We start from the raw sequence: 25,277 nt of genomic DNA on the forward strand, positions 1-25,277 counted from the left end.
TATATAAATATTTAATTTTAGTTTAATTAAATTAAATAATTTTATACATTAATTATATATAAATTTATTTATTTATATATTAATTATATAAATAACTAATTAATTTATAATTTAATTTAAAAAGTTAGTTAATTGTATATAAATACTTAACTAAAAATAATGAATATAAATCGAAAAATAGAAGACCATTCTACTTATCCACTTATAATTATAAAAACTGTATTTTAAAATTAAAAAAATAATTAGTAATAAGATTTAATAGTATAGAGTTACTAGTATAGGTAAAATAAAAAGATAGGGCATAAGCCTCTTGTCACCTAAAAGACAAAAAAAAAAAAAAAATTAGAACTTTGTCAAAATAATAATAATAATAATAATAATAATAATAATAATGAGAAAATTTTGTCAAAGTAAAAACTCATCCTTACATGTTCCATTTATCCTTAATTTGGAGGATACAAATTAGTAGATCGGTCGATAAAAATTTCCACTGTTCTTAAATTTTTTAAACCAAACAGACGATAAAAATTATCCATTCTTCCAACTTCATCCATCCCTCTCATGACCCAATCAAAGCCAAACACAAGATATATGTGCTCATGAACTGCTCCATGATGAGAGAGATGCTTCATATTCTCTCTCTCAAAGTCATGTGGGCAATAGGAATCCAGATGGGCTGGGTCAAGACTGGACTGGCATAGACCGAAAGCTGTCCGATGGCAAGAGCAATAGGGACGTTATGTGGATTTATTGGTACAACATCTGAAGACATCTTTGAAGGTTATTGTCTATACCCTATATTAAGAAGGCTACATAAAAATAAGAACACAATGGTAAAGAAAAACCTATCATTCTTTTCATTTTCTTCGAACCAGAACGAGATAATATTACAGCTACCTTATTTCTGTACAACCCAAACCATCAATAAAATGTCTGGGCTGCTCTTTCCTTAGACTTTCTAAATAACACATTGGGCTTCACCTCATTAGGGTTAACCCGGTCAGTCCCTGTAGTCCTAAGTTCTGCTGTCAACTTTGTACACTGCTTAACCGAGTCAGGGTACAAAAAGGAAGGGCTCATGTTGCCCTCCAAAAACCCTTCTCTGCTGTCCTGACGCTTCCTATCCTCAATCCTCACAACCTCCACCCGGTTTGCCTCCCATCCTGAAGAACTGAGAGTCGATGTGGAATCGCTGCTTCTCAGGGTACTTGAAGGAGAGTAATTGAAGCCATCCGAGTCCTCGGAAGATCTTAAAGGACTGTTCCAACCAATCCGGTCAGACTCTCCAAATAAGTATTCAGAGTACTCATCAGTACTGATCGAGTCCCTTGTGCTCTCAGTGCTACCAGACCCCTCAGACGAGCAGCTGAAAAGGGAAGAACTGTCGCTGGACGAATCTATTTTGGGAGGACGGATTCTTTCATCAAACAGATCATATGGTTGAAAATTGGCAGCATCATCCATGGACCGCTGTGAGTGAAACAGGCTCCTCCGATGTGCAATTGACGAACTGCGTTGTAAGTACATGGAATTGGGTTTGATCTTCATTTCCTTGATCTTTTTTTTCTGTAGTTGCTCATGGGACAGTGCTTTCCTTATTGAACTTGGAGCACGAGGTGAGCACCTGATTAAGGAGTGAATTTGGTAATGTTTAGAATAGAGAAACCCAAATGATTAGAGAGTGGCTCTCCTCAGATGTACTTTACCTCGCATAAAGAAGCATGTATGCGCCTTTTGACAAGACTCTTTCAAGCTCCACAGGTTTCACCTAAACATAACATAAATAGATATTCAGGCACCTTCTTGTTTGTGTATGTAAATGAGCAAACAATCATATTAATTCAATCACGTGGCTTGTTCCTTATCTTTTCTTTTTCTTTAAGTCACAAAGGTTCCCAGATTATAAATATTAACTGCAATAGAAATATCACAGCAGTAAATGAACCCTGTTTTCATACTACATCAATGGACATCAATTGTGAATAGCCTTGCAGCAAATGGCGAGAGATAAACTCTTTATTGATGGAACAATTCCAGTTAGGTAAAAATCATTAACTGTAATTTACCGATTTTATCATTTTAGGTAAAAATATTTAATGAAATAAACTAGAAAGAAAAAGACAATAAAACTGACGACCAAACTAATGAATGCAAAGTTTGGCCGAAGTAGCTCCACCTATAAATAACAAATCATATGCAATCTCTACACCATAACAGAATAACTGTGGCACTAGATTTCTCAGAAAGAAAATTTTAGAATACGTAGCATACCGTGCTGTCATCAGTCTTGTACCACTTGCCCTGCGTAGCCCTCACATAACACACATAGTGACCAGAAAAAGAAGCATTCATGATATCCAGATGAACAACCACCGCATAGAGCCTATAAACAGGGGACTTGTCATCTGTTCCACTCATATAACGAGCTAAATCCAGGTACTCAGGGAACCGGATAGATTTGTTGAGCTTGCCAAATTTACCAGACTGTATAACATAGGAAGGAATGGACCAAAAATTGAATTAGTTGTTATTGACAAAGTTGTGTTCCAATTTAACTCATTCAGAAAATACAACAAAGATAACCTATAACCAGCTGCAAGGTTAATTTGATACATACATAATTGAGCTTTTTAATAATTACCTGAAAACGTTTCAATGCAATAGTAAGGATGTTAGGAGCCTCCAATATCGTCAATTTCTTTTTTGCTCGCTCATATGATTTACACCTGCCAAAGAACACGTGCAATATGGTAAAAGATTGTAAATAAAGATCACAAAACTTAGGGAGAGAAAATGTTATCATAGCAGATCATCACCATGAAGAGCATGCTAAAAACACACATCAAGGAGTTGTATATAAAGGTCTATTGAGAACATGAAAGAAGCAGCCAATCACAAATAAAGCACAAAAGTCCCTGTTTAATCAATATAAATACCTTCAGACGTCACTATAACAGTGTTAAAAGCTGCAGACATGAGATACATTATTCACCATAATGGAACAAATTCAGTAATGCTCTATATGAATCAGGTCATTTTTAAGTAATGAGCCAAAAAAGAAAGTTGGTAGCTATGAGATATCAGATACCAAAAGATCAGCTTGTGTTCAACACAGAAACTAAATGTGTAGCCAGGCAAAATGAGAACATAAGATCAGACGGAGGAAGCTACAGTTCCAAACCCTATAGGACACTACTGAGGTTGGTGAAACATATGACACATCCAAACTAATGAACAAAAAAAGTAAAAGATAATCTAAGTGGAGATCTCTTAGGAATAAAAACCAATGCACCTGTCACACTGGTACTTGTTCTCTCCATCCAAAATCTCAGTAGCTGTAAAACGAGAAAGTGCTTCTTCAAGGGTACCAATGTCCCCATTTATTTCGACAGTAAGATCCATCATTCGTTCACAACGCTCAGATTTTCCTTGACATCTCATGCACCTTATCTGCATTTACCAGTCATTATCATTTCACGAGTTGTCTCACTAGCAACAGATTTCTTATATGGTATTCATAAATGAACCATAACAAAAATAAAATAAGAAAATCTAGGATAACATTACCTTTGACCGCAGGTAACCACCAAAAATTAGTTGTATAAGTGTTGTCTCTTCAACTAATGGGCCAGTTACATTTGTCCCAGCTTCCTTGAGGCATGCAGATTGCATTGCTTCAATAGCATACCTGCCAAAACATATCACTAAACTTATGCTCCTGAATGCCTTTGATAACACCGACAAGGAAAACAAATCATATCTCAGCATTGCATTAAGTCCATCTTCCCAACCAAATAAATTGAATACATGGAAAGTAATCATGCGGAGCGGGCAACCAAAACACACAGTCTTTGTATGATTTACAGCACCAATGTGTTTTTTTCCCCATTTTCCCCTTCTTTTTTGGGGTTTTTTTCGATGAATACTCTTCTAAAAATTCAAATTTGCGTGAATACCCTTTTAAAATTTATATTTATTTATGTATCCTCATAAAACATTATTTTTGTATAAATGCCCCTAATATAATGGTTCTTCTAACACTGTTAATAAAAACCATATTTATTTTAATTAAAATAAAATAAAATTTTGAAGTTACTTTTTTGTCCCCATCGCAAGCGTCTTATAAATGTTTCGTTTTGTACACTACCCATTAAGAGTATTTTGGTCATTTTAATTTGAAACCGTTAATTTTTAATAGCGTTAGATGGTGTGGGTTCATATGCAAAAACAAGAATAAAAAAAAGATAGAAAAGCAAAACAAGTGTTTTACGAAGGTATACATACAAATATCAATTTTGGGAGGGTATTTATACACAATTCAATATTTAGAAGGGTATTCATATAAAAAACCCTTTTTTGGGGGCGGTTGAACTTTCTGTTGTTTTGATGGAAAAAAATAGAAACTCCTTGTAATGGGTGGGTCTCTAACTGTTACACATATTCAGAACATCATTTTTGTTGATCCTATTATGTAGAGCTGGTCTCAGCAATAGAGTCAAATTTAATTTTAAAAATCATTTAAGAATTTCCAATTTGGTAGATATTTCTCATCTCAGAAATCCTTGACAAAGGCAGACACATGGAGAACATTGGTATCAGCAAGCCTTCAACAAATAGAAAGATACCACCTGCCGGGATTCCTTTGCTGTTAGTATGTGTTTTGAAAGTTGTATTGAGCCATCAGAGGCCAAAGCATAATTAAAAAGTGGTGCCTCATCAAAGATCAAACAAATGGAACGGGAAAGAAAGCCACAAACTCATTCAAGGCACAGATAAAATTTTTAAAATTGGAAGATCTTGGCCATCACCGTGGCTGAGACCAAGATCCAGGATTTTCTTGTTCAATATGAAAACTAGGGCTTAAAAACGAAGGTTTAAGATCTTCAAAGATCTCGGCCAAATATTTCAGGGATATAGAAGATAAAATCTCAGCAATAGAACAAATTTGGGCTTAATTACAATTTGAAGATATCAATTTGTATAAGTAGTAATTGAGGAATTAATTTAAAATGGGTTAGGAAATCTCAGCCAATATGTTAATACCACATAGACTGATGTTTTGGGTTATATCAAATTATATTGGCTGATATATATGGATCAAGATATCAATTATATCGAATCAGTGAGTGCATGTATTGATACAAAACTGACCTCTCCGCTGAGATATCTGCTTAGATCAAACCATAGACAGCCACAAAATATTCCTTGACTAAGGAAAAATTGTATAATAAGGTGAAAAGAAAGTAGAAATGTCAAAGATAGAAATATGTTAGTAATAGAATAAAGGATCAATGAAATACAATTAAAAAAATCTAAATGGAATGAAAAACTACCATCAAAACTTTTAAAAGAAGGGAGAAATATCTTCCATCATTACATAAATCACATGGCAGGGGCACATAGGGCAATAACAGATCTCAGTAAGCAGGGCACTTTAACGAACAATGTCGAAAAGGAAGGGAAATATCAAAGGTAACACAGATAGCAGTCGTGAGAAAGGATATGTAAAAGTTAGAAATTATATCAGGAAAACCCTGAATTACAAAGCTTCACAAATGAGAACTCATAAAGACGACCTCAACTAGTTGGGACAAGGCTTTGACGGTTATGGGTACAGTTACATACTATTATCTCTCAACCCATTTCTAAAGACTGTCCTAGATAAGACCATCAAGTTTTGGATTTTACAAGAGAATATCCCATCAGTAGTAAATACTTGAGCCTCAATTCATACGGTTATACTAGTATCTCTCAACCCATTTCTAAAGATTGCCCAGGATAAGGGGATCAGATTTTAAGTTTCACAGGGGACAATCTCAACATCAATAAATACTGTAGTCTCAATAGAACACCATTTTCAAGACAATGTGAGCCAAAGATACTTCTATGGCTCTAGTATCATTTGTTCATCACAGATTAAACATTCCATGATCAAGCATGACCGAGCATTCCATGAAACTCCAAATCCCTCGAGATATTAGATTAATTTAGGCACCAAACCACTGCATTTCCTTAACTCCATCAGGTATCCTCATTGATACATCCCTCTACCAATGTAATGTAGCAGGTGGTCAAACTTTATCGGCATTAACATGGTAAAGGCATTCCATTTGTATTGCCAAACTTTATTGGCACTTCTCTGAAGGTAAACCTAGGCACATGCCAAATTGCTAAAAATCCTCAAAATCACCTCTCCAGAATGAAAAAAAAATGGTTACCTTCCTAATTCAGTCTCCGCCTATAAATCTAGATATAATCACCTTCCTCAATGGTTTTTCACTCTGTTTTGCATTCACATCGGCCAGCCTGCTGGGTAACAGTATTATATTTCTGTAAGCAATGTTACATGTTTGACATCTTTGCCACCCAAATCCCGCCTGCCATTTCTAGATTGCAGACAACTAGTCATCTCACTCGAGTGGAAAAAGCAGAGCCTTAAACCCCTTCTAGGTCCCTTTAACCCCTTTATAGCATGATCTTAAAATAGGAAAGAGACAACTAGAGGTTGGCAATAACTAATTAAATAATCTGTCATTGATTACTCCACAAATTATTTTTCCTATGTATCTATTAAACATTTATCAAATAGAGAATTCTATACTGCCCATATTCATATAACATTCAAGTCATGTATCATGTCAAATAATTATTATTAAGTTTGATATTTATATCATATGATATGAAACAAAGTTTTCAATTAAAAAACAATAGCACTTCACCTTAAAAATTCATGGGCATCTTCTTCTCTTCCATGACCAAAATTACTACCAATGTTGCTTAAATGAGAAAGAATTCCAGCAGGGGACAAAGGAGATTTTCCTTGCTTTGCCATCATCAATAGTCTTTCAAGTTCACAGACAAAGCACCACTCTGTCTTTGGACCTAAGAACAAATTAAATAAAATGAAAGATTAGCCATTTTAATATTAAAACTAAAAATAGAATATCAAAGAATAAATCAGGTGAAAAAAAATATACATGTTTTTGAATGAAGTCCTTCAAGAAGATATGCAGCAAGGGGCCGCGTAAATGCCAAGCACTGGAGCACAGCATTTGCATAACAGCTGCAGTAAATATGAACAAACATCTAAGAAAATAAACTACATTGATCATATTTTTGATATAAATAGGGCCTTATAAACAGACCACAGCATTTATCTTGAGCCAATCATATCGCAATGTCATGGCTTATAAATTAAAATTAAAAGCAATGAATAGAATCCTAGATAATGCATTATTGACCACATCATTGAAGAATTGGTCATGCCGCTTATGTCCAGCTTTGGACAAGAGATGAAGGTACTAAGGTAAAATGATTTAAACAAGGAAATGTATGACCCTACAGCCATCCATAGTGCATGACAAGGTACTTTCACATTGTCATTCTAAGGGAATTTGTTAGATCTTTTTAAATATATTGAGAAAATGACTCCATCTTCTTGTGGATACCAGTTTCTGATATGCAAGAATCTTGCTATATGCAGAAGAACAGTATAATATATTTGAATGAAAATTGATGGCACACAAGCTTTAGGGTTTAACCAAGTTAAACAAAACATGAGGGTAGAAGACAAGGAAGAATGTACCAATAAAATAAATAAATTACATTTATTAGACAACAAACATTATCTGCCTAATTAGTTGGTCATTAAAACCAGAAGTATTGGTGACTAGATTAGATTAGTTTCAATCTAAATGGAACATAGACAGTGATAAGAACATTAGAAGACTAAAGCTAATCCGCATCAGCACACACACGTTCATTCTAAAAAAAAGTTTTGTACGGCAGCAAAATCCTTTACCTGTTGCCACAGTTAGTAAGACCACAAGGGCGCAGTTCCACTTTGTCACAGTTGTAAAGTCTGATGAAGAGATCATATGGGAAAAGCATCTGAACAAATAAAATACACATGCAATAAATCTCACCAAAATCCAGAATAAGCAACTAAACCCATAATGTATGTACAGATATGCAGGAATGCGAACTAATACCATTAAGATTTATTTGATAGATTGCTTACCACTTCTGATGGATAATGCCTTGAAACTTTTGGAGCTGTAAACTGCTTAACAACTCTCTTCATGGATGTTGTCAGACCATTTGGCATAGATCCTCTACTCTCGGATGATCTAATAGGAATTGTTGGTGCATTATCAACCTTCAAGGATTTAACAGTTCCAATTGTGTGGACACAACCATCAGAAGATGATTGAACAGCAGAAGAAGCAGATTTAAACGATTTTGTACTCGTAGATTTCTGCAACATCCCATAGCTCCTCCTGCTGGCAATACAACTTGAATTTTCAGTGCCCACGGTCTGCATTTCCTTATGCTCGAATTTAGCTGTTCCTTCTGATGAAGCAGCTCTGTGCAAAGAATCTTCATTTCTAGAACTCGTACTAAAGGGATCATTCTTCCCAGGGAACTTAGACAGTTGTGAAGAAGATTCAACATCTAGCTCAACACATTCATCCTCTGGACATGCATGAGAATAGGATAAATTATCTTTTCCAGCACCATGATCTACATTCATATCACCTTCAACAGTGGCACTAGAACATGGAGTTATGCCTGAATGAGCACTAGGCTTGCACTCAATGCTTTCAGTTTTACTTGCGGATACACTCTGCTTTGAGTTACTCGAGCAAGGAACACTACTTTCAGGAATGCTTGCACTGGCAAGTTCAGCAGGCGAAGCTTTGGTAAAATTCATGTTACTAACATCAACTGCTACTTTGAAGCTAGGAGAAGTATCATGAGTTGAAGATACACCTAGTTTAGCACTATGGGATAGAAGTGGTTCCTCGCTGGTAGAACCATCATCAGAGGTTTCCGTACTTCCAGAAAATGTCGAGCAGCTAGGTGCTGATGAGGAAAAAGAATCAGAAGTGTGTTCAGTTTCAGATGCATCCACAGCAGGTTTGTCCTCAGGCTTGTCTTCAGTAAGAATGTTACTACAGCAGTTGGATTCAGATGATGGTCTCTTTGGGGAAGTCTCAGCTGCTTTAGCATGTGGCTGTTCTTCAAATTCCAAACTGTTGCCAGATTCAATGGATTGTTCAACTGGTACTTCTTTCAGATCAGAAATGTTTGTTCGGCCATCGTACTTATCTTCAATACATGGAGGACGGCATTCTTCCTTGTGGCCTTGTCTCCAGTGAACAATTTGACATTTGCCAGAGCTGCAACAATGAAAAAAAGAAGGTTGAACTAGGAGCTTGTCGATAAGATAATGCATAGCATGGTGGTTAATTGTAGAACACATTTAATAACATCACACAGGCAGGAGGGTAGAAATTTATCATACTATGTCATGACAAGGGAATTTTGACTTTCTCGAACATTCTGCAAAGACAATCCATCTAATTTTTATTCCCAGATTGGCATTAGGCTTTGATCCAAAATTTTATAAAAAGTAACTTTTGAATGGCATATCTGTGATGAATACTGAAGAGGTATCCTTTTCTCATCCATCTTTCTTTCACATGCTGACAGCTCCCAACACAACTCATCTCCTTGACAATAGAATCCAATTAGAGCAATTATTTCCTTTTCTTGACATATTCTGTTTTTCTATCATATCCTTGGTACGACTCATTGCTGAACCTAACAAGGCAAGTGTATCACCTACATCATGATCCAAGCAAGAATTTGGCATCCAAGACTCCAATTCCAAGCTTCTATGTTAAAAGCCAGGATTGTCAATTGGTCTCTGTGCAGTTCAAGAATGCCTTGAGCTCTAGTCAAAATAAGCTCAAATCAAGCTCAATTCTATGTTAGCCAAGCTTGATCACAATGATAGGCTTGAAAGTCATATCAAGCCAAACCTAAGAGGTTGCAAAGTCAGTAAAGTAAATTATATATATAGATACATGCATACATACATACATCTACTGAATCATTGGTTAAAGCTTGATTCATTGATTCATCTTAGTTAATTATATATATATATCAGCATATAATTAACTGATGGATTGATTCAGTAGATGCCTCTGATACAGTTGTATTTAACCAATGAATCAAGCTTCAACCAAGCTTTATGTACTATGCTTGATTGGAGCTTGAGCTAAGTTTAGACCGAGCTCAACTCTAGCTACATTCAAACTCAATACTAATAAAGGTTATCAGCATGCATTCAAACACTACTAGAATGGGGTAGTTCCATTGGTATTGTACCATACTTATGTGAAATTGGCACCAGTATGGGTGCCAGTACAACGAAACCATCCATACCAATACATATTGTTGTACTAGCATGTACCAACCCATAAAGGTCCATATTGATGGTACAATACCGACCGTACCAGTTGGTAGAGATAACCTTCCATTCTTTTGATGTTAGTTTTAGTACACACTATCGGTATTGGTACCATCCAATACCATACTATTCTTATGGAAAAATAATGGGGCTCAGTCACCAGTATTCAAAACCTTGGTTATCAAGACAATCATAATAGGCTTGAGTTGACCTTAGTTCGAAATTAGGCTTAATCAAATAAGAAACCAGCCAATTTTGATCTCAATTTTCAAGATCGAAATTAATTCAAGCTAGGCTTCCCCAAACATAGGCTTGATCAAACTTGGCTTGATTACAACTTTATCTCAATTTTCAAGCTCGAAATTAATTCAAGCTGAGCTTCACCAAACCTACGCTTGATCAGACTCAGCTTGATTACAATTTGTATGTATGTACATACCAGTGCCTATTGGTCCATAATGATGCATACCACCAATACCATACCAACCATGTATGTTGGTATCGATGGTTTTGCATTTATTTTAATATTGTTAGTTTCATAGCGTAATCTTGGTGCCAATATCTACCATTCTGATGGAAAAATGGTATAGCATTCGGTACCAATTTATAGCTTATTGATTGGATTGTCTCTTAATCAACACCATCACTCCCTCTCTTTCCGAAATTAACCCTCCCTCTCTTGCTATATATACATATACATATATATTATAATTCACACCATTCTCCCCCTCAATCTTTCCAAAATTAAATTCATTTAATATCTCTCATCCATACACCATCCCTACACTTGTTAGTCCACCCATCACTCCTTACCTCAACAAGGATACCTATTACTTTGTTCTATACTTATATCTATATTATTCTAATTAATTTTCCCTTATTTTCTTTGCTTTATAAACAATTTTATATATTGATTTTTTTCATTTATTTGTTAGTTATTAATATAATTTTAAATTTATATTTATATTTTTTATCATTTTTCTTCAACGTTTATTGCACATGCTTGATTGCTAGTGATGTTTAATTGGAAGATAAATCTGCTCTTTTCTCATAAACCCAATGACCAAATGAACCCTTACCACCAACTCCATATTAAGAACAAAAATAGTTAATTAGTTAAACTTACCTAGTCTACAAGTAGGACAAGCAATTCAGGGATGAGTTGGTGTTATCCTTGATTGGTATTGTTAATTCAGATGGGATACCACAGGATAAATCATTTTTGTTTGGAAATTTTTTCATTCACACCTCATGATTACATTGTACAATAATATAACAGACATTAAAAAGCAGAAATACCCTCCCTTTGTCATTAATTTTGCTAATAAAGGGTCGCTTTGGTCATTTTAATAATGCGGGTGGGATAAAACATGGGGATAACCCGATTCGATGGTAACTAAGAAACATTGAACCTTAGTTATCCCTGATTTTTGTCCAGGATCAATGCTTCAATATATTTTTGTAGTGCTAGCGCATTTATCTTGGGGATAAGATAGAATGATTGCCTTATCCCACCCCATAATTGACTTTCAAACTAGGCCTAGGCAGCTGGAATCGTCTACTAAGTAGCCAGACCCAAACCTACTCCTCTTTCCTCCTCTTTCCATTTTTCGACCCACTTCTTGATGTTTTGCGTCATCTTAAATTGGGTTTCTTCTATCAATACCACATTTTAATTAAAATTGGTCTTACATTACACCAAATGCATCATTACGCATCACTAGTGTTATGCTGGTGTAGTGCAACATTAGCATCACGTATGTATGGCTAGTATTTTCCTAATAGATTGGGAAAAAGTTTGTTAAACAGTGGATGAAATCAGACTTGAAAGGCTTTCATGTATAGATTATTGATGATTGGCATTCCCATTTGATTTTACTTTATATTATTTTCATAATTTAATTGATACATTCGCAACATCCAATTGAGTATTTTCTTTTGGAGGAAAATATTTCCTTCAGATTGAGAACGGAACATACATATGGACTCACTAGCATAGCATAGGCATGGAGGAGAGATTCTCCACCTACCACATCTCAATTTGTCATATCGGAGTTCTATATCTAGAAAATATATGGCTGTAAGTCACATTAGGACATTAAATAGATTGAACTGGATTCCCATCCTAGTTTTTTATTTCTCTAGGACTCTCTTGGTGGAATGGCAGTAAGTGCGCAAGGCCTCTTTTCTTATGGTATTGGTGCCAAGCTTCCATGTGAGATGCCAAAGAATGATTGATGGCCAATGGTCATAAGAATTTGCTTAACATATAGTATTAAATATTGAATTTCTTTAAAACCTTACATTATGCATTTCTTTCAATGATATGACAACATACAAACTCATTATCATATAGTTAATTAAGATGTTTTCTAGGTGCCTCCATATCATATACTATTCGAGAAGTCACCTTCTTGTTTGTGTCTCCAAATTCACTCCCAAGCAAATCGGGTTGCATCAGGAGTTGACTTACCCTAAGTCTAATTCACAGTTAAATTAGGTTAAAAAATTGAACCCAAACATAATCCACTTCCATGCTAATCAGATAAGCTTGGTTCAGTATTTGTTTTATCAGTTCATTGCATTTTTCAGGTCAATCAGGTCAAAAATAATTCAAGCACAACCATAACAAACATGTATGAACTTGCTATTTAATTATATCATAAACATATAATGCAAAAAAAAAAAGCAACATATAGACATTATCAACAACCTATGCTACATAAAGTTTGCTTGATAACTACATAAATTATAATGAGCACCACAAGTTAATGACAACTACTCCAATTAAAAAAATATTACTAAAACAAAATTACTTTATTATATTCAGGGAGGGATCTAAAATATATAGGTCCCCGATTTTCATCAGTTCGAGTTGATTAGGGTCCGAATTGGAACTTAGTTATGCAAATCAAATCCGTATTCAACAGGTGATATTGCTTAATCCAACTCTAACCCAAATAACTTGGGGTTAATTTTGGATTGGTTCTAGATCAAAGCCAGATCCATACAAACCACTTGGAGCCCCACTAATACCTAGTTCTATAATTTACACATCCACATCCAAGACTTTGTATAAAATAAATGGTATATAGAGAAGAACATATGTAGGGGTGGAAATGAACTGGGCTGAGCCACGTAATAGGCTGTTTAGGGTTGACTTATTAGTCATTATATAAAAGGGTAATGGGGCTCAAGCCAAGCTTGATGCATGTGTTCAAGCTCGATTCGTCAATTGAACTGAGCCTAAATGAGTTTTTTATCAAGTCAAGCTAAACTCCTATTAATTTTTGCAAGCCTAAGGTATTCAAGCTCGACTGGTTTATAAGCCCAGCTTTAAAAAGCATTTGAGCTTGGCCAGTTTCCTAGCCAAACCAAGTCCAAGATATTCATGAACTGTTTGGTTGATCAGCTAATGAAAAGAGTGGGAATTACCGAAAAGCAATGAGTTCATAACACGAAATGTTAGCTGAAGACATACATAGCTATAAAATTACTGGAGCATGACTTTGGTCAGCTAGCATTTTTTGATTTGTAAAATAGGAGCCTCAATATGTACCCATCAAACTGTGATTGCAACCTCCATTTTGTTGCACAATCAGACATTATATTTGAATTTTTCTATCTTATCATGAGCAATCTTATTTCTACAAACATAGAAATGATACCAAATTTCAAAGGGACCAAAAATGGACCACAGAGTTCTTATTGTGGACAAAGAACTTTTATGTTTTAGGTAACATAGCCTTAAGAATTACAGTACATTACAAGTTGAATATTCATTTGTTTTTCTTTATCATAAGTGGTAAATAGCTCTAATTCAACAAAAAAAAAAAAGCAAAAGAATTTCACCACTTAATCAACTAATCAAGGTAAAATTTCTCATAGAAAAACAAAAGGAAATAGCAAAAACATATACAACGTTGATTGGATGAAGTCTCACAAAATACAGGAGAAAAGGAGAAAGGTAAAGGGAAGGGAAGAGAGGAGAATATCAACATGAAAATCTCAAATCAAGGCCAACAATGCCCTATACTCTATTTATGTTAAGCAGATAAATAAATTTAAATGAGCTATCCCAACCCCACTAAACTGCATGATAAAGTGTTTCAAATAAATATTGGCATAATTGTTGGGGGAAAGAAGGTCCTTGGCTACCAGAATTGTTCACCTTTCCATTTGAAGGACTGAATATCAGCCCTCCCAAAAACTCAATAGCACAAGTCCTAAATGAAATACAACACAACAGAACATAGGTGGCAGCCACCTCTTATTTCACACATAACAAGCATTTGCCATAAATGTTTATCCCTTTCAAGAGAATGCGCAGATACCAAAGCACACTATCATGTGTGCAAATAAGTAGCCAAAGGGTCGTGACTCAAAAAAATGTCCACTCTTTCATTTGCTCTCTAGAGTCCAAACATGCATAGTTTATTTCAGCCAGAAAAATCAAGGAGCATATGATGACTCAAGGACGAGAAAAGTTAATGTGAGCAATTTAACTTGTCTTTTTTATTCAGAAAAATTATAGAAATTAAGGTATGCTGTGCCAGTACCTGAACCCGTACCAGTTGCTCAACGGTACTGTATAGTACGATACCGAGCCATTCCGTTCCGAAACCGTACCGACACAACCGGAGCTAGTGAGGGAGGGGGAGGGGGATAGGGAGAAGGAAAGAGGAAGCGAGAGAGAGGGAGGGAAGGAGGGAGAGGGAGGAAGGGAGGGAGGGAGAGAGAGAGAGAGAGAGAGGGAGGGAGGGAGAGCTTTCAAGTCCCCTCTCCTTCAGTCACATGAAAATCGGGTTGGAGCCCCTATTTCATTAAAGAGAGAGAGGGAGGGCAAGGGAGAGAGAGAGACAAGTGCCGAGAGGGAGAGGGAGAGAGAAGGCTCCGCCCCTGCTACCATGCGGCTGGAGAGGGGGCTTGAAAGCCCTCTCCCTCCTCCCGGCCTCTCTCTCCCCCTCCCTTCCTCTCTCTCCCCCCTCCTCTCTCCCTCTTTTTTCCTCTTGCTCCTCTCTTTTCTCTGTTTCGCTGGATTTCTCGAATTGAGGGACAGAATTATGCTAGTCCACCCCCCATATAGCACTGTACATCCCGATCTGGATGGTTTAGGTGGTACAACATTCCATGCTTGAAACACTTTATTGAATGCTTGTATCCATAGTTGGTGATTAAGCTAAAGACATGCTTTTCTATGTGCCCTTCCTTGGATAAATCAAGATGGAAACGCAATGAAAGGAATGCTTGAAGAAACACTGAGACCAATCACTTCTTTCATTGACTCTTTTCCATATGATCAATAAATTTGTAAATTTTTATTACCTCTCTTTTTGCATCATATTTTTATTTTAATATAGGGGCCATTGCTAGGCGCATAAGCGCAGTGCTGAATGTTCAAGTCCTAGGATGACAACTTTATTAAGAAAACCAAAAGTTAGGTATGTCCCCAAATCACTCCTCCCATGACTCTAGATTGCTAGGACCATAACTAGGTAATGGCCCTATTTTTTATTTTAATATCAGCATTATTAATTAAGAAATATGCACTTTGAAACAAAAACATTACCTTCAAAAAAAGAAATTGGCTGTGACAAAGCCCTTATTGATTTAAAGAGGAGGCTTGTAAATTATGACTTGATAAAATTACTGTTTTGTTCACAATTATCCACTTACTAAGCACGATCGTAAGTAGATTGTTGACTGACTGAGATAAATCATGAACAATCTAAACTGTTGGCGTTTATATGATACCTCAAGTTAGTTTATGCCAATAATACACTTCTCCTACTCCTTATGATTAACAATTATCCTTACCAAATCAAAAGACTTCCTAGGGTATTCCGATACATCATAACTTCTAGCATAAATAAATGAAGCAGAAAAAAAACATGAGAGACTTGGATTGCATATGCAAGGTAGTAATCCTAAAAAGTGACAGAGAGCCACGCAACTAAGAAAAGCTCAAATAGATAAATGTCACACTTCATAGAACATTAAATTTAATGGAATTTTCACAACATAGTTACTAGCAAATTAGTTCTATCAAGGAACTAACAAAAAGGATCCTATTGTTATTGGGCTACAAGTAATTTAGTTTGATCAAAGCAAGGTCGGATGAACCACCCAGTTCGGCCCATACCAAGCTGACCCAGTCAAGGACTGAGTCGGTTCGCCTAATAAAATCAAGTCTGGCACCAAAGTGGCCAGAACGAATCTCGAACCAATTAGAACCGGGCGTGAACCGGCCAGAACAGGGCGGTTCCATTCGAACTCGATGCGAAGCAGACCGGACCAAGTCGGCCCGATTCAGAACCGAGCCCCTTCTTCCTTTCCTTCTTTTGTTAAAAGAAGAGATTGAAAAGGCCCGAGGCAGCTCAGAGCATCTTACAGGTCAGATTTTAATATCGGCTTATTCAAATGAGCCCCTTCAACGAGAGATCCAAGAGTACTTATAACCCAGAACACATTCCTTATAGGATAAACATAGAAAACTATAACGCTGCTTGGCTAGAAAGATGGGTTGATGTGCCTCCTGACTATGCTAATGATCCGAATATCTGCGAGAAGCATCGCCACTCGACAAAATTTTAGATATTCGTATGTACGTTGTACTTTAAATATATATAATTGATTGTATTATTTTATATTTTTCACCTTACTAGTTGATTTTAGCATATTTCATATCGTTTTTTGTAGCATGCAATATCTCATTAATTATACTAGATTTTGTATCATTTGAAAACAATAAGATGCATCTTTAGATTAAATCAGGATCATACAAACATCAAAAATATATTAAAAAAATACATCAAATTAGATTTAAAATCATTGAAAAAATTAAAAAAGATTGATTACCAATTAATTAAACTTGAAAAACTTTAAAAAAATTAAAAATCTGTACGCCTAAGAGTACCGTGTGTCAGTACAGTACTGAACCAGTACCGTATCAACCCGCCTGCCGACCTGTATGGATTCTGGTACTGGTTCGGCGGGCCTTGGATCAAAGAATGCAATAATTTCATCATAATTGTTAGAATGATTGTGAGTCGAAAGAAGCATACCCAAAGCAGGTGCAGACCTCAATGTAGGAAGTTAAATGCATAAAAAGACAAACAACCAAAAACTAGATTTCAAGCTCATTCACCATGGATAAATAAGAAGCCAATAGTCATACTCTAGTTAAAAGGATTGTTTCCACGAGAAAGGGACCATTGCATTAAACAGCATCATGAAATCTTCTGCTGTAGTGTATTGGCTGTCTTAAACTCAAAATTTGTCCGTTCAACTGGAGCATATAATGTTAAGTTTCCGATCCCCAAAAATCTCATATGGTATTCTCGAAAACTCAGTTTTTGCTTCATCTTCTCAATTCATAGCAATGCAACTTGCCTAATACCAAACAGTTGTTTGGTTTATTGTCATCTCATCGCATCTCAGCAATTGCCTTATTCTGCTAATATGCTGGGTAGAGCTGACTTTTATCTCAGACTCCAGAACACTGGTCATAAGTATTGCTGTCTACTCAAAAATAAAAAGCAAAATTTCTAGTAATAAGGACAGCAGAATTTCTATTAACAATTAATAACATCATCAACCCAAATTTGGCTCTACCATGCAATTCTGTGATAACAAAAGGGGGTATACTTTTAGATCCATGAACCAATTTCCCAGAAACCAAGAATCCTCAATTGCGCGAATCGAACACTGTAACCCTAATTCCACCCCATTAACATCCCCAATTCGTGGAACCACATATAAATCCACCATACAAGAGCCCAATTTCACCAGCAGGTAGATAAAATTCCAGAAAATCAACAGAATAAACAAAAGAAACGAGAAGATTTTGTGCCCACTGACCAGTATCTGACGGCTTTGCACCGAGAGCACCTCGTCGTGGTGGGGCTGAAGCAAACTGCACACACCGGCCTCGCCGGCGCCCCTACGGCGGTCGATTCTGCCGCATAAGCAAGCACGGCCTCCATCTCCGCCCTCTCGGCCTCCTCTGCCGCGAGGAACACCAACCGCCGGACCTCCTCCTGCCTCGCCACCGCGAGCCGCCATCTCCGCCGCACCACCAGGGCCAGCACCGGCCCCGACGACGAGGACGAGCACCAGCGCCGCCCCGGTGAGCCCTAGATCCCCACGTAGGGCATTTATCCGGCGCCCCTCGCCGGCCCACAGCTCCCGTTCCCCGCCCTCCTCTCCGCGGGAGTCCTACTCATATATCCGCCCCCGTCGGCTTCGCATCCAGCGGCCCTCGATCGGACCTACCAGATCCCGACGGTGGTGATCCCTCTGCAGTGGGTGCAGATACACGATTAGGCGGTGTCGATATCGCCGAAGAGGAGAGGAGGGGAGAGCAGACAGGAAAAGGAGAGGAAGAATAAAAACAGAGCATAACGCTTGCCTTGGTAGTGACGGAGAGCAAAAGGGGCTGAAATCAGATCTGCTGCTCCTTAAGAATTTATTTATTATCCTGTACTCTTAATAAGACAAATATTAGGACCTACGAAACAATTGGAGTCCTTCATTTTAGGAAAGGAGGTCGACGTTTTGGAAATTCCGGAGGAGCAGCGGAAGCGGGCCCGGCGTGCGGGGAGGGGTAGAGGTGGGGAAAGGAATTTTCGCTAAAAAAGCCTAGCAGACCCAACCTTTGAACCAAAAGGGTTCTGATACCACGTGTCATTAATTCAAACTGGTTCCGGGAACGCTTGGAGAAATTGTGGTGACTAGCTGGGAGTCGTAGCATTAATGGAAATTTTACGGCTTCGACCAGCGTGAAATCTTCGCAAGCTCGATATTCCGAGGCCGCTCTTCGCGGGTTCCGTCTCCCACCGGCTCCGACCAGGATGGGGAGCGCACCTATCACAGCCGTCCGATCCGTGTTTTGATTTTGATTACGACCGGATGACATAATCTAACCACTTGTCCTTCGAACCAAACTGCGACTTTTCCTGTACAACTGTCCCGCATAAATACGTGTCTATGAGGAGTTCACGTAGCCCACGTACTCGCTTCGGCTGACGTCCGGCGAAGCGATGCGCCCGTTTATAATGCACCCTCCGTGGATGGTGGGAACACGTTAGGAGGCCAATGCGCCGAACGATACAGCGTGTAATGGAATCTGGATGGCACTAGCTTAGTTTGGTCCTGCGGAACATGGGAATAGGAGCCGACGTCCGTACATGGCGGTTCCGTGATCTTAAGGGGCACGTGGTGAGACACGGTTGGGTCATGGCGGCAAAGCACACGTGTTTTGGCACGTGACATGACTCGGAACACGAGTGCGGAGACACGTGATGCGGTCTGTACTCTGGGGAGGCTCGGTGTCCGGAATTGTCAGGCGTATCCCCACTACATGTCAAAGTTTACGTGGGGTTGGTTTATTCCCATTAGCTCCAATCCAAATCATTCAATATGACCTACTGAATTTGAATTACCTTACAAATTAAAAAATTATAATTTAAAATCCATAATCTAAACATTAAATAGTTCAAAAATTAAATAATTTAAATTATATTAAATTACATATATATATATATATTATTTTATACATATATTAGGAATTTTTGAAGGTTATAATATTTCATTTTTAAACAATATCATATTCAACGGTTTGGATCATTTATATATAATCTCTTTTTTTATAAAATATAGATTTAATCGGATCTAAGTAGAAATTTACTTGAGTATGGCCAAATTCGGCTTTGAGCCCAATTTACCATGCATTTAAGGTTGTGCGGCAAGTTTGGATGAATGCTTTTATAGATGACAAAGGTAGAAAACGGTTGTGAGTATGGCTTCCTAAATTAATATATTTTGCTACTTTCATAATTTGGAGGAACTTCTATGATTGCACTAGATGATACTTTATTGTCCAAATAATTTTTTGAGAAAAATTAACCACTCAATTTGGCTATATGGATTCCTTTTTGTTTAAAACAAATTGGCACATCCATCATTGCCATGAAATGTGCCCTTTAAATAGACTGATTTTCACAATCTTAGTCGCATTGTCAAATTACCATGTTGATTTAACAATTCAGCTGCTACATTTTTTTTACATGCTTGTTCCGTATCCTATCATCAATTCAAGGTTCTAGATACAAGTTTACCCATTTTATTTTTCTTTAATATATTGCTAATCTCAGCCAGCAACTTAAAAAAATAATTTTTAATAATAGTAATAACTATAACAAGATATATTTATAAATTTAAATAAATAATAACCTCATACAACGACAGCCACTGTAATTATATATTTTTTTGCTTTGTTATTTGATAGTTAAACATTTATTGTTAAATATTTCATACATGTGTATATGTCTATATACATGTATATATATCCGTGCATGTATGTGTATACACATAGGTCTGTATGATATAGTATTTAAGTATAAAATATTATTTCTAAAATATAAAATTTCTAATTTTTTTTGTGTGTGTGTATCATAGGATATTACCATATGGAACTATAATTAGCTAACAAAGGCCAGGTTTTTTAAAGAAAAGCTATTCTACTGACCCCAACTTTGTCCAAGTTGTTGAATTAGTTGGAGCTAATTTAACATTTTAGACGTCTAGATTTGGAGGATTTGATGGAAGGGGAATAAAGCACTATCATCGTTGCAGTTAATGGAGACAAGCCTGCAAATATCTTTTACGACTTGATGCTATACTCAGGCTAATTTATTACTTATTATATTTATATATGGACGTACTCCCTTCCCACGGAAACAAAAGTTGTAATACTGTTGAGATAATATAATTAGAAAAAGTTGTTTCTAAAGTTTCTAATCCAACAATCCGTCTATTGTTAAGTTACTGTAGCCTCTTACATTTTTAAAATAATTATTGTACACCTTAGCAAGCTTCACCTCTGCATAATTATCGAAGTTCGAGTTGAAAATTGTTCTTTTCTTTTCGAGTCGGTCCTTTTTTCCTTATTTTTTATTAATCTTATGAAAATGCATGGTGAAGTTTGTGAGTCAAAATTTCGGCCAGTAGCTTAGCTAGATGAGAAGAATATTTGCAAACTTATGGTATGGATGGTCTGAAAACGTAATAGAAATGTAGCCAACCAAAAAGAAGTCCAAGTATGCAACTATAAGATGGATCCAGCTACTAATTCTTGATGCCCATTTTGAAGGTCAAAAAGTTAGCTCAAGGGTTCAACTCCGCATGGTCCCTAAAGGATTCTCCTAATATCAGACGGAACATCTAGCCATGAGAAATTTCTGCAAATTTCAAAGTCATTAAAGATTTGTAGTGTAGAATTGAAATTTGACCTTTCATGTTTCAATGTCACATCATGCACAAGCGTGCTATCTTGAGAACGACTAATCGGCCATTTTATCTTTAAAACTTGTCCACATTTGGAAAAAATCAACAGGTCACCTATTAGACAATGCTAATTTGGTGTTAGAAGATAAGGTTCTCTCATCCACATCATCTTGATGAGTGGGTTATAAGTAATGCTTTCTGTATCCGCATTAGAGTTGATAAGATAAATTGAGTTCAAATCAGGTCAATAAGTAAGCTTCAAACTCATATCCAAACTCGATTATTGATCGGATTTGAGTTTTTCCGAGTTTCAATTTAGTACATGATTTTAATGGGCCTACTAGCAAAAGCTTAACAATTTTAGGGAGAGCTCTTATCACAGTAGGCTGCAGTACATGCAGCATCAAAGGAGTTATGAGAAGTGAATGGTGGGTTTAGAAAAAAAATTGAACTTAAATTTCTACTTATTTTTACTTTCATTGGAACAAAATTAAAATCTAAACATAGGTTGAGATTTTGGAATGAAATAGCAACAAGCGTGAGTTAAGGAGAGCATGTACGAAAAAAAAAAGTAAATTCGAATATGAAAAAAAAAGAATTTTTTTTGCATATATACCCTCTAAAATATATAAAATTATATAAATACCATCGTAAAATTATAATTTACATGCATACCATTATTAAAATACTTATTTTGCATGTATATCTTCTTTTACTTTTTTTTATATACGTACCTGATGGGGGGGCAAAATGGATCGTCCAGCCACAACTAAAAGGCCGCCCAGTTTCGGCCCAATAAATGTCAACGCCAATCGGCTGATCTTCACTTCAGCCCAGAGTCAGCTCGACTTCGGGACTCCGCTAAAAGCTCCACCAACTTCAGATATTCGCCGACTCCCCCTGACCAAGTTCGGGGTGCCTCCAGTATTCGCGACCCGCCCCGACCAAGCTCGGGGTGCCTACCCCAATAGTACGCCCCCCGACCATCGAGCTCGGGGCGCTCCACCGAGCACACCTCAGAATCCAAGAAGCCGAGCTACTCTCAGCACCCGTCAAGCCGACCTCGTCAAAACACATGGATGCGACCTTTTAACGATCCCGGCCTCGCTAGCGACCGACCCATGTGCGCGCCTACGCCATCTACGTGGCCGTACATCACAACACTATCATGCCACGTCTCCATAGCCGGCCTTCCAAAGTCAGACGACACCTTGACTACTTTGGCCATACTATGCTGTGACTGTCAATACCCTACCATTCTCAAGAACGAACAATACTACACGCCACCAACCAGCCTGAGCTGCACGCCATCCGGCTCAAGAGCCACGCCTCCTCATGATGAGGGCCGACAGTGCCTCTGCCACCCGGGCCTCTCCACTGGGACTATAAATAGATTGGTCAGGTAACTTCTAAGGAATTTTTTAGCGGGACCAAATTTACCCACTCTAACTTGATTGTCGGAGGGCCCTCATCGGAAACACTGGTGAGGCTTTGTGCAAGTCCACGGCCGTCGTGCAGGAGGTGGCTTTCGTCTTCTCCTTCCAACTCCACCGGCGTGGTCACCCTCGGGCCAAATTTGAACCACAACAGTACCCATACTATCTAACACCATTAAAAAATAAATGATTTAAAATTAAAATGACTAAAATACCACTTACAAGTAGACCTGCAAAAAGAAAATTTTATATGGATATACATGCAAATAGCAACTTTGCATGGGTACTCGTACAATTACACATATTAGAAGGGTATACACTTTTTTGAAAAAATCAAAAAAAATATCAAAATCCAATAAATCATATACTTTTACAAATCCAATAAATTATGTTAATATCAACTCTTATAGAATAAGATCATATTGCTTTTACCAAATTTTCGCCTAAAAAACAAATAACAACTTAGCATCTATAAATCGCTAAAAAATATTTTAGTAATATAAGCATCATATAATTAATTTAAATTCGATATGCTTTAATCTTTTTAAAATAATGAAGAATATGTAAGATGACATAGATTCAATAATAATAATTATATCAAAATCAAATGAAGAATAGTATTACCAAAATGATTACCGAATATTCTAATTTGACTGATCAAGACCTTTAAAAAAAATTGATAATGTGTCTCGATATTTTTTTTGACTCATCGATCCAACTGAATTATAAAAGACTTGGTAAATTTCAACCAAGTTTACTTTTTTAAATAGATTTTTAGAATGTATACTCTTCTAAATATAAGAAATTGCACGAATATCCTCATAAAGTTCTATTTGCGTGTATACCCATATAACTTTTTTTTGCATATCTGCCTATAAAGATATTTCAGTCATTTTAATTTTAAGCCATTTATTTTTTAACGACGTTAAATGATATGTGTGCAAAAAAAGAAGAAGAAGGATATACATGTAAATAGTAATTTTATGAGGGTATTTATATAAATTGTATATTTAGGTAGGTGTACATGTAAAAAATTTCAAAAAAATCATGTAGCTAAAAAATTATATATATATATATATATATATATATAATATATATATATATATATATATAGTTTGTTTTATGATATTTGACTACATATATAGAATTCAAATTTGATGAAATAAAATCATAAAAACTTAATTTGGATCCATATTTAATTGTTGTAAAATAATCATATTAGATTATCTGATTTTTAAATGTCATTACACCCCTAGTTTATGGTATTCCAATTGTCGTTTATTCTTTTCCCCATTTTGTCTCCTATCCAGATTCCGGAGAAGGCGGCTTAGGTTTTAGGAATGTATACGGCAACCAGCTGCGAGAGGGAAAGAGATATATGGCTAATCTGACGGAAAAGTAATCATGTTACAACAATAAATACAACGACCTCTTGTCTGACCGTGACCATGCAAGCATTCTTTGAATAAATTTTATACATAACTCCAAGACCAACAAAGCAACGTGCACTTCACGTATCTTTCTTACTGAATCATAAATTAGTCATCTTATTCCTTCTCAAAGGTAAGAATGAGAGATTTTTAGGAGGTATATATGTTCTAGACTCCTAGATAAGCGAGGTCCCTAAGATTCTTTAGCCCATCTCGTCTAAATCTGTGACAAGGGCTACAAATAAATCAAACGGAGCTAAAATGGTTTGTGGACTTGGATTAGACTTGTATAAAGAGTGTATACTATATGTATTCAAACTTGACTTACGAGGTTAAGCTAGAACAGTTAAATTTATTTGTTTTTGAGAAAACTTGAGCTTATAATTATGTTTGCAAGACAACTGATCTTCAGTTTTGAATCTTGATCCATTAACTTGTTGAGCCCTGAGAGAGAGCTTGGCTTTGACATAGTTTTCCAATTTCATAGAATCGGACATCCAAATAATAAGCCAAGATCAAGTTCTTTTTAACAATTATCTCAAGGTGAACTTCGACGACAATGTTGGCGAAGGAGGTGTACTGGAGGTTGGGCTTCGTCATCAGGGATTGCAGGGGCTAGACTGGTTACGACAGGGGATTGGTGGATTTTCGACACGTTTGTGGTCTGTGCTGAACTCAATGCTGCTTGGAAGGAGTTACCTATGCGAGGCAGATACTAGGAGTGGATTGTATTATGCTCGAGGGAGACTCGGCCACGATGATTGAATGGATACGAGGCCGAGGTCTCGACGCGAGTTCGAGCCTGCTGCTACGCGATGTTCGCAGACTTTTAGACAATGATGGTCTATCGTGGGCCACACATGTCTA

At 36.7% G+C, this 25,277-nt stretch overlaps 1 protein-coding gene across 1 annotated transcript; it reads right to left on the minus strand.

Annotated features, from left to right (window-relative positions):
• Positions 1-831: 831 nt before the first annotated feature.
• LOC103716161 (ubiquitin carboxyl-terminal hydrolase 18-like) lies at positions 832-18,654 on the minus strand. Its single transcript, XM_008804048.3, has 11 exons — positions 18,119-18,654; positions 8,021-9,182; positions 7,802-7,890; positions 6,978-7,063; positions 6,720-6,882; positions 3,568-3,688; positions 3,293-3,450; positions 2,642-2,726; positions 2,272-2,484; positions 1,707-1,768; positions 832-1,624 (listed from the first exon to the last, which is right to left on the minus strand). Exons 1-11 carry the CDS (start codon positions 18,241-18,243, stop codon positions 922-924), a joined length of 2,967 nt encoding a protein of 988 aa, XP_008802270.2. The 5' UTR covers positions 18,244-18,654; the 3' UTR covers positions 832-921.
• Positions 18,655-25,277: the final 6,623 nt, after the last annotated feature.

The sequence above is a fragment of the Phoenix dactylifera genome, chromosome 6, assembly GCF_009389715.1.
Source record: "Phoenix dactylifera cultivar Barhee BC4 chromosome 6, palm_55x_up_171113_PBpolish2nd_filt_p, whole genome shotgun sequence".
Lineage (NCBI taxonomy): Eukaryota > Viridiplantae > Streptophyta > Magnoliopsida > Arecales > Arecaceae > Phoenix > Phoenix dactylifera.